Genomic DNA, 14975 nt, shown 5'->3' on the forward strand with positions numbered 1-14975 from the left:
ATTCCATACACAACACCGAACACATTACACACAGCAGTCAACACACCACTGTCTCACAGACACAGCCCATAAGGCAAAACAATAAACCATCACAGCCCACAAGACATAACAATAAACCAAACATACTAGTCATTGATGACTCAGTTGTGAGACACACCAATGCCCCCCTAACCAGGCTCGACTAGGAGAAGGTCACGGTCAGTTGTCTGTCTGGTGCCAGAATCCACCACATCATGCACGCACTTAAATCTCTCCACAAATACAAGTACAACTCTGTCATTGTCCATGTTGGTGTGAATGATTTGAGATGTACTTCCCTGGACTGTATGAAGAGAGACATGATTGAACTCTCAGAGTATGTATTCCATGCAGGTATGACCCTAGCCATAAGCAGCATCCTACCTTCACCAAGAATGATACCACAATACCAACAAAAAAATAATTGACGAACAATTGGCTTAGTTTCTGGTGTTATTCCAAGGGGATCCAGTATCTGTCTGCCTAGGATGACATGGTCGACAGGCCTCAACGATTTGCCAGAGATGGTCTTCACCTGTCACCACTGGGTTTCCGGATCCTGGCCAAGGCTCTTACCTCCCCCAGTGTGCCTTTATAGGCAGTGCCCCAAAGACAAACCTTCCAACATAAAAGATTTGTCAAAAAGCAAATTGAAGGTCATGCTGCTTAACACTAGGAGCCTTAACCTGTCACGGAAACTTGGTTCAAGGCTGCAAAGAGCCCCCCTGCCTTACCAGGCTATACTTCATTCCACACATTCCAACCCCAAAATGAGGTTGGGAAGACTAAGTGTGGTGGAGTCTCCATCTTCATTAAGGACAGGCACTCCTCCAGATTGGTTTGCCAGCATGACAGCATGACTCCAGGTGCAACTGACAGTTGGCAAGGCACCCATCCAAGTTATAGCTAGCTATAGTCCCCCCTCCATGACTAAGGACACCCACTCCTCTTATCTGGATCTACTTGACTTCATCAAGGTTCTCCCTAACACCGTGATCCTTGGTGACTTCAACTACCCCACCATAGACTGGGTGAACTATTCTTGCACTAATGCACTCGCTCAACGATTCATTGACTTCATCATTTCTAACACACTAGACCAGCTCGTTTCATCCCCACAAGGGGAGGTAACATTCCTGACTTGGTTCTCACCAACATGGGCGACCACCACCACTCCCATAGTATGTTCTTCCCTGGTGAGATCAGATCATCAGACTGTCTCATTCAAAGTTTCTGTCCCACCCAAACGTCTCCCAGCCATAATCAGGCTAAAAAACTTCTCAAAGACTGACTACAACCTCCTAAGGGGAGAGTATATGCAGCTTCTCACCACTGCCCCCCTCAGAGGATGCAGACAACTATGCTGAACATACAGGCACCTGTACAACTACATGGAGTCAGCCATGCCCAACAGAAGTAAAACCTGCTCCTCAAGGAAACACAAACCTGTTTGGTGGACATCCTCTATCAACAGGCTTTACAACAAAAGGAAGAAACTGTTGTCCAAGGGTAAAAAGGAACAATTTCCAAATTGGAAAACTCCCTCCTTAGCCTCAATAAGCAAATTAAAATACTAGTGAAAACCTCCAGGGCCAATTATGAATCAAAACTAGCCTCCAAAACAAAGGGAAACCATAAAGACTTCTTCAGTTACGTTAGGAACCTCTGTGGCAAAGCCCATGTTTGTTGTGAATTTGTACTTAACAGTATCACTTACACTGATCCTGTTGACTTAGCCAACCTGCTAGCAGATACGTTCGGCACAAACTTCACCCCCCTGCCCCCCCAAAGGCCCTTTCAACATCCCTGATACTTGTCTTGCACCTTACATCTTTGTAGATCAGTTGTTGCAGGCCCTATCCTAGCCAAAGAACACAGCTTCCATGGGACCTGATAGTTTCCCAGGATGTATTCTGCACCATCTCCAGCAAGAACTGGCTTCACCATTAAGCACCCTGTTCAACCACAGCCTTCATTCCAGCATAGTGGAGAACTGCCATTGTCTGACTGACCCTGGAAACTATCTCCCATTAACTTGACAAGTCTGATCTGTAAAGCCATGGAGCATATTATTATGGCTCTCATAAACAAATAGGCAATCTCCAAGCACTTGACCCTATCCAGTTCGGATTCGACAAGGGTAGATCTTGCCTGTTGAAACTGGTTGACTTCTTTGAAACTGTCACCAAGGCCCTGGTTCAGGGAAAGTCAGTGCATACGGCTTACCTTGCCTTGGCCAAGGTCTTTGACACAATCCCCCGCTTCGGGCATCATCAAAAAGCTAACACATCTTGGCATAAAACCCTATCTCATCAGGTGGGTGGCCAACTGGCTCACCAGCAGGACCTCAAAGTCAAAATAGTCATCTCCCCCTCTGATAGCAGACCTGTCACTAGAGGAGTTCCCCAGGGATCTGTCCTTGGACCCCTACTATTTAGCATCTATTTCTCAGAGGTCCAGGCAAAGAGAAAAGGCTTGTGGCTGACCACGTTTGTGGACGACTGTAAGTTAGGTGCTGTCATTGACTCCCCAGATGATGTTAACATACTGCAAGAGGGTCTCACAGCAACTAATGACTGGTGCCAAAGTCATGGCCTCAAGCTAAATGCAAAAAAATGTATCATCATACCATTCGGCAAAAACATGACCCTTACCAATTACCACATCAATGGCAACCCCCCTAAGCACACAACCTGTGGTGAGACACCTGAGCAATCAGGTTGATAACAACCTCACATTCGACCATCATATAGCAGCAGTGGTCAGAAAAGCCTTTTACTTGGTTCATCTCATAAGTAAAGGGACTGCATCCAGAAAAAAGGAGGTTATTACCTCCCTATATGCCTACCTCATTAGACCAATGATTGAGTATAATGCCTCATGTGGGATGTACCTCTCCAAATATCTGCATCAACTGGAAAGGCCACTGAAATACCTCACAAAGAGAATCCATGTCCTACAACACCTGTCCTATGCAGACAGGCTGAAATTACTATCACTCTACTTGGTGTCATACAGATTGCTCAGAGGTGATCTGTGTTTCACCTACAAGGCAGTCTCGGAACTTGCCCTAATAGAGATGCTCCATATCCATAAGTCTAACTCCCTCATGCAGTACCCACTAAAAATACCTGAATCTAATATGTGACGTCAACAAAACCTGCTGGAGAGACAGGTTTGTCTTCCAGAGGCTGGCCTGTCTCTGGGATGGACTTCCCATGCATGTCAAACAGAGCACCTCGTTGACCCTCTTCAAGAGCAACCTTCATGAGTGTATGGGAAACCACAATTATGTTCCAGGGGTTCCACCTGTGTCCCTCATTGACAGGGGTGACAGGTGCTGACAGAGGTTTCTTTTTGAGAATAAACTCTTGGCCAGGCTTGTAAGGGCCCCATTAGCTTAGTAACCTCCTGTGATCCTTTATCTTTCTGTCTTTGCCTTGCAACCTGATAGAGTTTTTTTGTGCCATCTACTGAGTCAGTTTCCAAAAGCTGGTAGAGTGCCTGTGATACCTTGTTCTTTGGTATTGCAACTCCTCTCTTAGCCTCTCTGTTATCCACCCAGTATTCCTTTTTAGCCTGGTCCATCTTATCTATCACCAGCTTGTTCCTGTAGTTCTTTCTTTTGATTACTTCTTAGATTTATACGTTTTACCATCAACTTCCATTGTGTACCTTATTTCCGTACCTGGTTCAACTGCATATCTGTTTTATAGTCCTTATTCATGCTGTTTTGAAGTGCTACCATTCTTCTTCAACTCCACCAACTTTCTCTTCTTCCAGAGGTGCTAGAGCCCTGAGTAATTTATTGAACTCCAGCTGTCTATCTCCAGTTCACTTCCAGGTCTTCAGCCTCATCTCTATTGACATTAGAGTCTTCTCTGACCACTACTTGTAACTGATTGTGGCCACCAGTGGTTTATGCTGAGGACCAACTGTTTCTGATTCTACCCCGGAGCCCTTTTCTTAGTAGGAGGAAGTCTGCCTGAGTTGTATGCTGGCCTTTCTTGTATGTAATCTTATGACTGGCTCTTTTGCTGAACCATGTGCTGACCACCATTAACTCATTTGTGAGACAGAAGTCTAGAATGGCTTCTCCTTCTTTATTCCCATTTCCCCACCCATGTAGATCCAGACAGTCTTCATATTCTTTTCTGCCTGTCCCAATATGTGCATACAGATCACCCTTTATCAACACCATTTCCTGTTGCGCTGCTTTGTCTAACTGTTTCTGCAACTGTTGACTGAATACACTCTTTTGCTCACTATCACAACCTGCTGCAGGGCATAGTGATTATGAATAGTGCACTACTCTCACTGGAATCTGATTGTCATGTGTTCGAAAAGCAGAGGTCATGGGGGAGCAGAGTAGCTTGCCCCATGCAAAAAATATTTTCTTTTTTAACCTTTCTTTCTGTTGCGATCTTTTTATATTCGATCTAAAAATATTACTGTTTTTGTATTTACTCAACTGGAAGTTCACTCTTTGATGATATATACAGATGAAATACCAAAGAGGAAATGACAGAAAAACAAACAAGATAGTTATCAGTTATCAGTTTCTAAGGGATGCTAGCAATAATCTGCTTACAAATCCAGAGCACATTAAGGGCAGATGGAAGGAGTACTTCAGGAAGTTGCTGAATGAAGAACCCCCCCCCCCCCGCCCAAAGCTTTCTGTCATACATACATACATAATCTGATGAAAAAGGAAGAACTCACCCTAAAAGTGCAAATTGAACTAATGAAAATGAAGTTAGGAAAAAAATCATGCTCCGATTAAATCAAAGCAGATGTAATCAAGATGTTACATACATACATACATATAAATATTTCAAGCACGGGCATTAATGCCCTTCTAGCTTGCCAATATACCAAAACACTTGTTCCCCTAATAAGTATCCAAGCTGTTCTTAAAAATATCTAAACTAGTACTTGCTTTAATGTAATTTGGTAGTCTGTTTCATGCATCAGCTACTCTGTCAGAGAACCAATTAGTACACTTCTCATTCCTATAGAATCTTCTACACATATTGTCTGATGCTTCTCTAGTACTTTTTGTTAACCCCAAACATTCCCAGAGGTAGTTGTCGCTGAATGCCCTATATATAAGATCTCCTCTTAGATATCTGTAAGAGACATTGTACAAGTTCAGGTATTTTAGTCTTTCATAATAACTTAAATTTTCACATCCATGGATGCCCTTGGTGTATTTCCATTGTACTCTTTCCAGTTTACTCATGCTTGTTTTCTTATAGGGTTTTCATATTGTTATTCCATACTCAGGTTTGGTGCATCAGAGAAAAAAATGATCATTTGGGCATTGGTTGTGGTATGGAGAAGCAGGCATTTATATATGTGTTATTTATTTGCTCTTTGTTTACTGAGTAAATGTTGTAGGGCCAGTGAAAAAGGACAAACTGGATATTCACAACCGCAAGTAGTAAAGTAGTATTGATATATCAGACTCCTGTTACATTGGATGAAAGTGCTAGAACACATGAGCAGATAGAAAGAACAGCATGGGATGAGCAGTTCAGCTTCAGATCAAGATTTGGTGCTAAGAAGACAATGTTTGCTGTGAGACAGTTAAAGAAGAAATTGGAAATGAAGAGAGAGTGCAAATGGGCACTCCAAGACATGGCAAAACCATATGTCAATCTGCAGTAAAGCTTATTTAGGCAGTTCTGCAATGGTTCAAAATTCCCTAAACTATTGGCAGAGTTAGTCCAGGCTATATACAAGGACCCATTCACAAGTACAAGCAATGTTCAGACTCACAGGAGAATTCCAAGTGGGAATGAATGTGCATCAAAGTTCAGGTCTGAGTCCATTCCTGTTCTTACTAGTAATGGATTACATTAGCAAATTGGTCAGAAGGGAGTCATCGACAAAACTACTGGTTGAAGACAATGTGATACTACAACCAGAATCTGAAGAGAAACTGCAACCAATGATAGGGGACTGAAAAGAACATGGAATGAAACTGAGCGCAGATAAGGTAGATGTCATAGCAGCAAACATGGGGAATCAGAAGAAGCCTGAAAACTGAGGTAGAAGGGAAATAGTGGAACAGTTTAACACCTTCAAGTATCTGGGAGGGGTAGTTGAGGAGCAGAAAAATTTGAATGACAAGGTCATTGTTGAGCTGAAGTCTTGTAGCCAAGTCATGCAAAGAGTCATGGGCATTGTGCAACTGATGAATAAACAAAGAAGCAGAACAGTAAGGTGTACAAGTACTACTGTAGGGTACCATAGGGAAGTGAAGGCAGGGGAGCTGAGGAAGCTTCAGGAGTTGGATATGAGCTGCCTAGGATCGCTAGTTGGGCACACACTGTAGGAGAGATGAAGAGATTAAGACATCAGAGATAAATTCATAGTAACTTCCAATGCTGAAAAGGTTAAGGAGAACAGATGACCATGATTTGGTCATGTGCGCAGGAAAGCAGAAAACCCTTCAGTAAAGCAGATTTGGAACTGACAGGAAGAAGTCAAGAGATGAGGATAACCAGCCAAGACATGGGTGGATTGGATGAGAGAAGAAATGCAAAACTCTGGCATAACAGCAGAAAAAAGTAGAACCTTGGCTCTGCATAAAGAGGTGATGACAGTTGATATAGCACTCTGACCTCATGTCAAAAAATAAAAGAAAAGGCGGTTAATGATGAGTAGTTTATGATCCCTTTAAATGTGCTGGTTTAGATGAGTCAGATAGCATAATTGTGGATTGTCACTTTAAAAGGATTAACCCAGAAATATGCAAGGATGTTAGCAGTAATGATGTGCAGCTGCACGTCAGCGTATTTGAAGCACAGTGCCCTGGTGCACAGCAGATTCATGACTTGTAGAACTGAGGAAAGCCAAGGAATGACTCTACATGGAGTTGCCTGGAGTATAAGGAAATAAAAAGGCAATACAGGGGATATCCCTATGAGGGAATGGAACCTACCCTTCAGAGGAGAATCCAGCAGGATTTGTTACTGCATAGGTTAAAAATTAAGCTGCTTTAATGTTCCCACTTGCTGGAACTGGGAAGAAAAGTACTGTTCTGTCCACTGTGCTTTGTAAGTTCTGTTTTGTGTTTGCCTTCTATTCTGACCGAGTCCTGTTTAGAAAGATGCACTGCATCTAAGTTAAAAAAAAAATTACTGTATTGTGAAGAAGTCTGCCTAAAAGTTGAATTTGTTTGTTGGAACTGTGCAACTGCAGACTGACTTGTTTTATAAGAAATTATTGGGCAAATGGTGTAGTGGGTTAAGCCTGTGAGCTGTAGTTCCTGTGGTACAGGGTTTGATTCCTTCAGCCCTCATTTGGATTCTGTTTGACCTTGAGCAAGTCACTTATACAGACAAAACTTGGGGCAGCTGGGAATTTGGGCTATTCTCCTCAGAGGTCCTGGACTGCAAGCCTACTACGAACTGCATTTCTTTTCTGAACTTCATTTATTCGTCAAAAGATATGATTTTTAAGCTATACTGCTTGATTTATCACAACCACCCTACACACACACACACATATATATATATATATATATATATATATATATATATATATATATATATATATGTGTGTGTGTGTGTGTGTGTGTGTGTGTGTGTATATATATATATATATATATATATATATATATATGGGTCTACTTTAGATAACTGAAATACCACTTACCTATCTTTTAAATTGCTGAGACAAAAGCACCAAAAACCACTTAAACGAACACTGACATTGCAGACAAAAAATACAGGTAAGTAACCACTTGGCTACCATGGTGAACTTTGGCCCTTTCCCCCACTGTAGTGCGATCTCGGAGTTAATATATTTAGTTAGGGAGAGTGTGAAGATGAAGCCCCCCACATCGGTGGGTTTCATGTGGTTATCCAAGTGCAACTAACTCTGGGCAAAACTGCAATCCAAACTGTAGCTACAGATCCCCCACCATGCCCCAGGATTCCCACTCCTCTTTTCTTGATGTACTGGAAAATATTAGGGTTCAACCAAACACCCTAATAATGGGTGATTTCAACTACCCCACCATTAACTGGGAAAACTACTCATGTAACAACCCCTAGCTATGTCAAGAATCTCAATGGCAACACTCAGATCTGCTCTGAGTTACAGCACAATGGCACTAAATATACAGAACCAACTGATATTGCCAACATCCTATCATATAGGTTCAGTGCTAACTTTACCCCCCTATCACCCCCTAGAGGGCCCGTCTCTATAACGGAAGAGTGCAAAGTTCCTGTAATCATGGCTGCACAGGTAAAAAACACACTCTCCAAAGTCAGGAACATAGCATCCATGGGACCTGACAATATCCCAGGCTACGTTCTACACGAACTACAGAATGAACTGGCACCCTACCTAAGTACCATGCTCAGTCATAGCCTCACCTCAAGCTTTGTGCCCGCTGAATGGCGCACCACAACGGTTATCCCATTCCACAAAGGGGGAGCCACGATGGATCCCGGTAACTACCGCCCCATTAGCCTGACGAGCCTGGTCTGCAAGGCCATGGAATGTATCATCATGGAACTCATAAACAAAGACATTGGTAATCTCCAAACTCTGGACCCTAGCCAGTTCGGGTTTGTAAAAGGCAGATCATGTCTCCTAAACCTGATTGACTTCTTTGAAGCAGTCACCAAAGCCATAGATGAGGGTAAGGTGGTTCACACAGCTTATTTAGATCTCACCAAGGCTTTCAACACCATCCCCCACTCTGGAATTATAGATAAGCTCACTAAACTAGGTATAAATCCCTGTGTCACAAGATGGGTTGCAACTGGCTCATGGACAGAGCCCACACTGTGAAAGTAGCAGACTCCAAATCTGACTTCAGACCAGTGACAAGTGGAGTACCACAGGGTTCAGTCCTGGGTCCTCTCCTGTTTGGTATCTACTTCTCTGATGTACAGGCTAACACAGAAGGTCTTTGGCTAACAACGTTTGCAGATGACTGCAAATTAGGAGCCATAATCAAACTCCTAACGATGTGGACATACTACAAAAGGGCCTCACCGAGACAGATGCCTGGTGTTAAAGCCATGGCCTGAAGCTCAATGCCAGAAAGTGTATTGTCATCCCCTTTGGTAAAAACTCTGTACCCATGAACTACCACATAAGTGGTAGTGTACTTAACACGGAAGGTGTGATAAGAGACCTTGGGACACAGGTCAACAGTAATCTCTCCTTTGATAATCACATCGCCACAGTGGTCAGGAAATCCTTCTACGTGGCTCACCTCATCACAAAAGGTTTCTTATCCAGAAAAAAAGAGGTCATTGTTCCCCTCTACTCATCACTCATTAGACCCATTATAGAGTACAACACCCCTTTTGGTATGTACCTCACAAGACATCTACAACAACTGGAAAGGCCACAGAAATACCTCACAAAGAGGATTACTGGCCTCAAACAGATGCCCTATGCAGACAGTCTCAAAAAACTCCAGCTTTACTCCGTCGCATATCGCCTACTCAGAGGTGATCTCTGCCTAACATACAAAGCTATGTCAAACCCAGAGCTGTTGGACATGCTCCACTTAAAGAAATCCCAATCCCTCCGAGCTACATGCTCTAGGGACCTAAACCTTGTCACCACAATAAACAGAACATACTGGAGGGATAGATTCCTGTCCCAGAGACTTCCCATACCCTGGAACAGACTACCTATCTATGTCAAACAGAGCTCCTCATTAGCACTCTTCAAGAAAAATCTTGATGATTGGATGGGAAATAGGAAATTCACCTGAGGGATCACTTCTGTGGCTCTGCTCGACAGGGGCAGAGGAAAATAATTTTCTTGTGTGGCGAAAGCCAGGGTACCTTTTTGGCTAGGCGTATATAGGCCCTAGGGCTAATAGCCTAGTACAAGAAGTGATGTCATCCTACAAGCTACACAGCAGTAATATTTGAGATATTAATTTGAGAAGTGTTTTAGTGAGAGAGAATATTCTGTATTCAGTCTTGGACCTGACAAGAACCATTCACCACAACATCTGCCTTGCTCTAATGCAGTAAGTTTCTAGGGAACAGTATAACTATCTTAGATACAGTCAGAAATATAGCAAAGCTTAGTTTAGACTTTATTTTTCTTTATTTCTGTGAGCCTGTACTGCAATGTTATTTTAAATATTTCCTATGGTTTTGAACTCTGATGTCAATGTGAATATATACTTAGTATTGTCTTGTTCTTTTATTATTATTAAATATATTTAAACCTTTCATTGTGGCTGATGTGTGTAGAGATATTTAAGTTTTGAGAGTACTTGCATATTTATTTGGAGACAGTGTGTGGGGCCACTCCTAATAACCTTGCTCTTGGTCAATCTACCATTTGTATTAGTATTAATATTACACAGTAAGATTGGACACCCTTTGTTAAGGGTGTTAAAGTAGATGATAAGGAGTGACTGGTGGCAGTGGAAACTACCTTATAGTCTGGGCAGAAGGAGACATAGCTAGTAAACCTGTATCAGCTTTTCCCAGGTGTGTGCAAGTGTGTGTGTGTGTGTGTGTGTGTGTGTGTGTGTGTGTGTGTGTGTGTGTGTGTGTGTGTGTGTGTGTGTGTGTGTCAGCTACTTGGGCAGGGACATGAAGCACTGGTTGGACAGAGAGGGTGTTGGAGGTCTTGGCTTGGTCACTCAGGTCAGATCTCAACTCTATAGCTGTGCCAGTGGGGAGTCTTATTCGAGATCTGAAGGAAAGTAGACGAACAAGCCCTGGACTGACGGTGGTCACTGTGTGCTCTTAAGGGAAATTGCACTTAATGCAGAGATCTGCATCTGGAAATATGTGTGTGTACCTGTTATCCTCTCAGTGACTGTCCCCCACTGTTACCAGTGGTGAGGATTGAGGTTCCTTGATTACTGGTCCAGTGGAGGGTCATCACAATCGGAAAGAAAAGCAGAGATACAACACGGTGTTAAACAGTTAAGGAATATGTATAAGGAGAATGAAACAAATAATAAGCCAAGTGAATGGGATGTTGGGAAGGTGAATAAGATGCTGGTGAAATTATGGGAAGAACCATTAAGAGAATAAGGGGGAGACAGGAATGTATAAGATGGAAAAAGACTAGAGCGGGAATAGTTTTGAAACTGTACCCTATAAATACATTTTTATAATACTTGCTTTTTCTTTTCCTTTCCGGTCCAGGTCAGAAGAAGCCTTGGCAAAAAACAGAACACTAATTGCCCCTGAGCAGCTGGACTATCATCTTGAACTTCAGCGCAATTTCTTTCAGCTCCAGAATGCTTGCAGCCGTTTATCAACCGGAGGATTCCCCAGATGTATGCCAGCTCTAACAGTCATGGCATTATCTTCAGTTGATTGTCCATGTGCTGGCTAGACCAATTAATGCAGTAACTATGCATGTGTGTGTGTGTTTGTGTGTGTGTGCGCGCGTTTTCCTGCACATGCACAAATAAGCAACATTTTACAAAGTATAACTTCAAAAGCATGACTGAACAACAGACTACTAAAAAGGTATAATAATGGGAAGCAAAAGACACAGCAAGATATTAATAATCACAGAGGCAAACTTTTATTTACAAAACCATAACTGCTTTTGTCTTATAAACTAAAGATTTCATCAAATAAGCAACAAAATCATTCAAGACAATTTAAAGCATGGCATTGTAGTTTTAATACTACCTTTTCTTTGGATAGTGGATTCATTAAATCCATTCTAAATAAGAACTGATGTGTGATGGGAGATGATTTAGAAGTTCAGAATAAGCTAGGGGCAAAACCAATAGTAGTATATAAAAAGGGTATTAGTTTTAAGACATTTTTTGAATCTTCTAGATTCGTTCCCCCCCACTGTTGGTAACAGGAATGGTTCAGTGTTTGAAGTGTAAATATTATAGTTTTGTCCTTTCAGGAGATAGATTTAAGGTAAATGGGATCTTTGTTAATATACAGGGTGTTTGTTGTTCAAAGGATGTTGTTTACATTGCAACTTGTCAATCCTGTTTATGTTTTTATGTAGGAAAAACAGAACAGCAAATGAAACAAAGAATATATGAAAATTTATGGGATATTAAGAATGTTAGTATTACAAATGCCCTTGCTAAGCATATTAAATTATAGCCAAACCATTGTCTTAAATTCCTTATAGTGTAACAACTAGTTCTGAATGTCAGGGGTGGTTCGTGGGGTTTGAAATTAGAAAGAAGGGAGCTTGCTTGGCAGCTTTGCTTGAATGCAGGCTCTTTCCCAGGTATTAATGGCATGATATCCGTTGTACCTTTATTGAAACTTAAACATTAAGATGGCTAAGTCCAACAATGCCAATTATGAGGTTAAGTTAGCCTCACAGGCTAAAGATGACCACAAGGCCTTCTATAGCTATGTACAAAACCTCAAAGGCAGCACACATCAGTGTGCCGAACTGGTGGTCAGTGGTGCTACCTTCACTGAGCAGAGCAAAAATAGCAAATTTTCTGGCTGCCAAATTAAGCTCAAACTTCACCTCCACCCATGAAATACCTACTAATATATCCCCCCTAACCATTAACAAGGAGCAGGTCCTGGCGGCAATCCATAAGTCTAAAACACAGCCTCAGTGAGCTCTGACAGTCTCAAAACAGTTTTTTATCATGAGAATGGAGGACAGCAGTGGTTATCCAACTTCATGAGGGTGGATCATCAACCGACCCTGGAAGCCCCAGACCTATTACTCTGAGTAGTCTAATATACAAGACTGTGGAATGAATTACCATGGAAATGATCAATAAAGACATAGGCAACCTTCAGACATTGGATGCATCCCAGTTTTGACTTTGTCAAGGGAAAGTCATGTTTACTAAACCTGGTGGACCACTTAGAGAAGATCACCAAGGCACTGGATGATGGGAAAAAGATAAATAATGCCTACCTGTACCTGGGTATGGTGTTCGATATAATCCCCCCACTCATTTATACTTGACAAACTCAAAAAACTGGGCATAAATACCTACATAACTTGCTGGATTGCTAATTGGCTCACAGAGAGCATTCAGGAAGTCAGGATTGTTGAGACTACCTCCACTAAAAGACCAGCCACCAGCAAAGTATCTCAGGGCTCCGTGTTGGGACCGCTCTTATTTAGCATCTACTTCTCAGAGGTAAAGGCTAATGTCAATGGCTGACCAAGTACAGAGATGACTGCAAATTGGGGGCTTTCATCGATTCAAGGTATTAAAAAAAATCATTCAGTGTCACCCAATGTATAAATAAGTATGGCATCTAGGTCCAAGAAAGTAATAGTGCCACATTATTTCAACCCTTATCAGATCCATGCATTGAGTATAATGCCACCTTCCTCATGTACCTGTCCAGACATACGCAACAGTTGGAACTTCCCATAAAGGTTTCCTTACCAGGAGACTTCAGGGTGTAAACACATTGTCATATGCAGATCACCTTAAAGCCCCATCTCTTTACTTGGTCTCCTACAGGTTACTGAGAGGTGACCTATGCCTGGCATGCACTTTATCCACAAATCCAAAAATGAAAATGAACAGCATCAGAACCACTAGATCCAAGGATTCATATTTAGCTTATGAGATAAATAAGACATGTTGGTGAGCCAGGTATGTGTCTCAGAGGATCCCCATTCTCTGGAACAGTCTACCTATCCAAGTAAATCAGAATCCATCCCTAACCCTATTTAGCATGACTTTGACCAATGGATGGGAAATTCACCCTAGGTCTGGCCCCCAATGTCTCTGATAAACAGAGGCAGAAAGTAATGCCCAAACTAGCATAACCCCCAGTCTCACACACACACACACACACACACACACACACACACACACACACACACACACACACACACACACACACACAACCTTTACAAGCTTCCTAATTAACATACATCCTCCTAATAAACACCCATGGTACATAGGGACATAATTGGGTTGGATTACATGACTAGGACAATTAAGGCCCTGGTGTTCATTAGCCTAGTATATACCTATGAACCTATGTTCAAAGCTGGATAGGGGCATCTTTAAACATTGGGTAACTGGAAATATCAGTCAATGAACAAGAGTTTTAGCTTCAGTTAAACTTCATGAAACAGTTTAACCAGTATGAATAATGACAGGGGGATTATATGCTGTGATGCAGAGGTTAATTGTTGTTATGAAAGTATTGCATGTGCCTTGGATACTGAAACTTTCAGCTCTTTCTGCAGAATTCACAAAGGGGAAAGAAATCTGACCTGTCAGCTGCATCACAGCATATAATCTCCCTGTCATTATTCATACTGGTTAAACTGTAGACCGTGAGGACTTTCTGAGCAAACTTCACAGTACAAAATGCAAAAAAATACAGTACTTATTTATGGTGGATTTTAACTACCCAGAAAATCCATAAAAAGATTTTTATGGGATATTTTAAATATCCAGACATTGGGTAAATTAATGACTGTCAAATATGTTAAGCAACAATTTGAATAAAATAATAGAAAATCCAACTATATTGTATCTTTGATACCAAACAGAGAGTCTTGGGAAATGTTTGCTGTGAACCAATAGTTCTGTCTTCTGTATTTAACAAAGATCATATACTCTTTACCTTGAGTAAAAACTCCTTCTTAAAAAATATCCTTCTTAGACATTACCAATTTATATATATTGCTATTTGTTCGGGCTGCTTAGCCTTTTATATAGGTAAGACAGAACTACAACTCTAAAAAAGAATTTATGAGGACGTGCAATATTAGCACTGCCAATATGAATAACACACTATACAAACATTCTACACCTTGTAAAGAATATAAAAAGTTTAAATTTGCAATTATTGACAAAGCTGAGATCAACCCATGTGGTAGGGAATGGAAGATGAAAGTGGAATATAAAAAATGTTTATGGCAACTAAAAACTAATGCTGGTGTATTTCCATGCTTGAATGAATGTGTATAGCTATAAAAACTATTTTGGAAATGACATCTGCAAAACATTAATT

The 14975-nt window shown here is 41.4% G+C and overlaps 1 protein-coding gene across 1 annotated transcript in view; it reads left to right on the forward strand.

Moving 5' to 3' along the window:
• LOC122787839 (dedicator of cytokinesis protein 7-like) overlaps window positions 1-13817 on the forward strand; it is a 4057077-nt gene extending 4043260 nt beyond the window's left edge. Inside the window, exon 47 of the mRNA XM_044054755.1 lies at window positions 11178-13817. Within this exon, the coding sequence (XP_043910690.1) occupies window positions 11178-11370 (193 nt within the window). The 3' untranslated portion in view covers window positions 11371-13817. The remainder of the gene's footprint in view (window positions 1-11177) is intronic.
• The last annotated feature ends 1158 nt before the right edge of the window (window positions 13818-14975 follow it).

The sequence above is a fragment of the Protopterus annectens genome, chromosome 13.part0, assembly GCF_019279795.1.
Source record: "Protopterus annectens isolate FY-2018-M chromosome 13.part0, PAN1.0, whole genome shotgun sequence".
Lineage (NCBI taxonomy): Eukaryota > Metazoa > Chordata > Ceratodontiformes > Protopteridae > Protopterus > Protopterus annectens.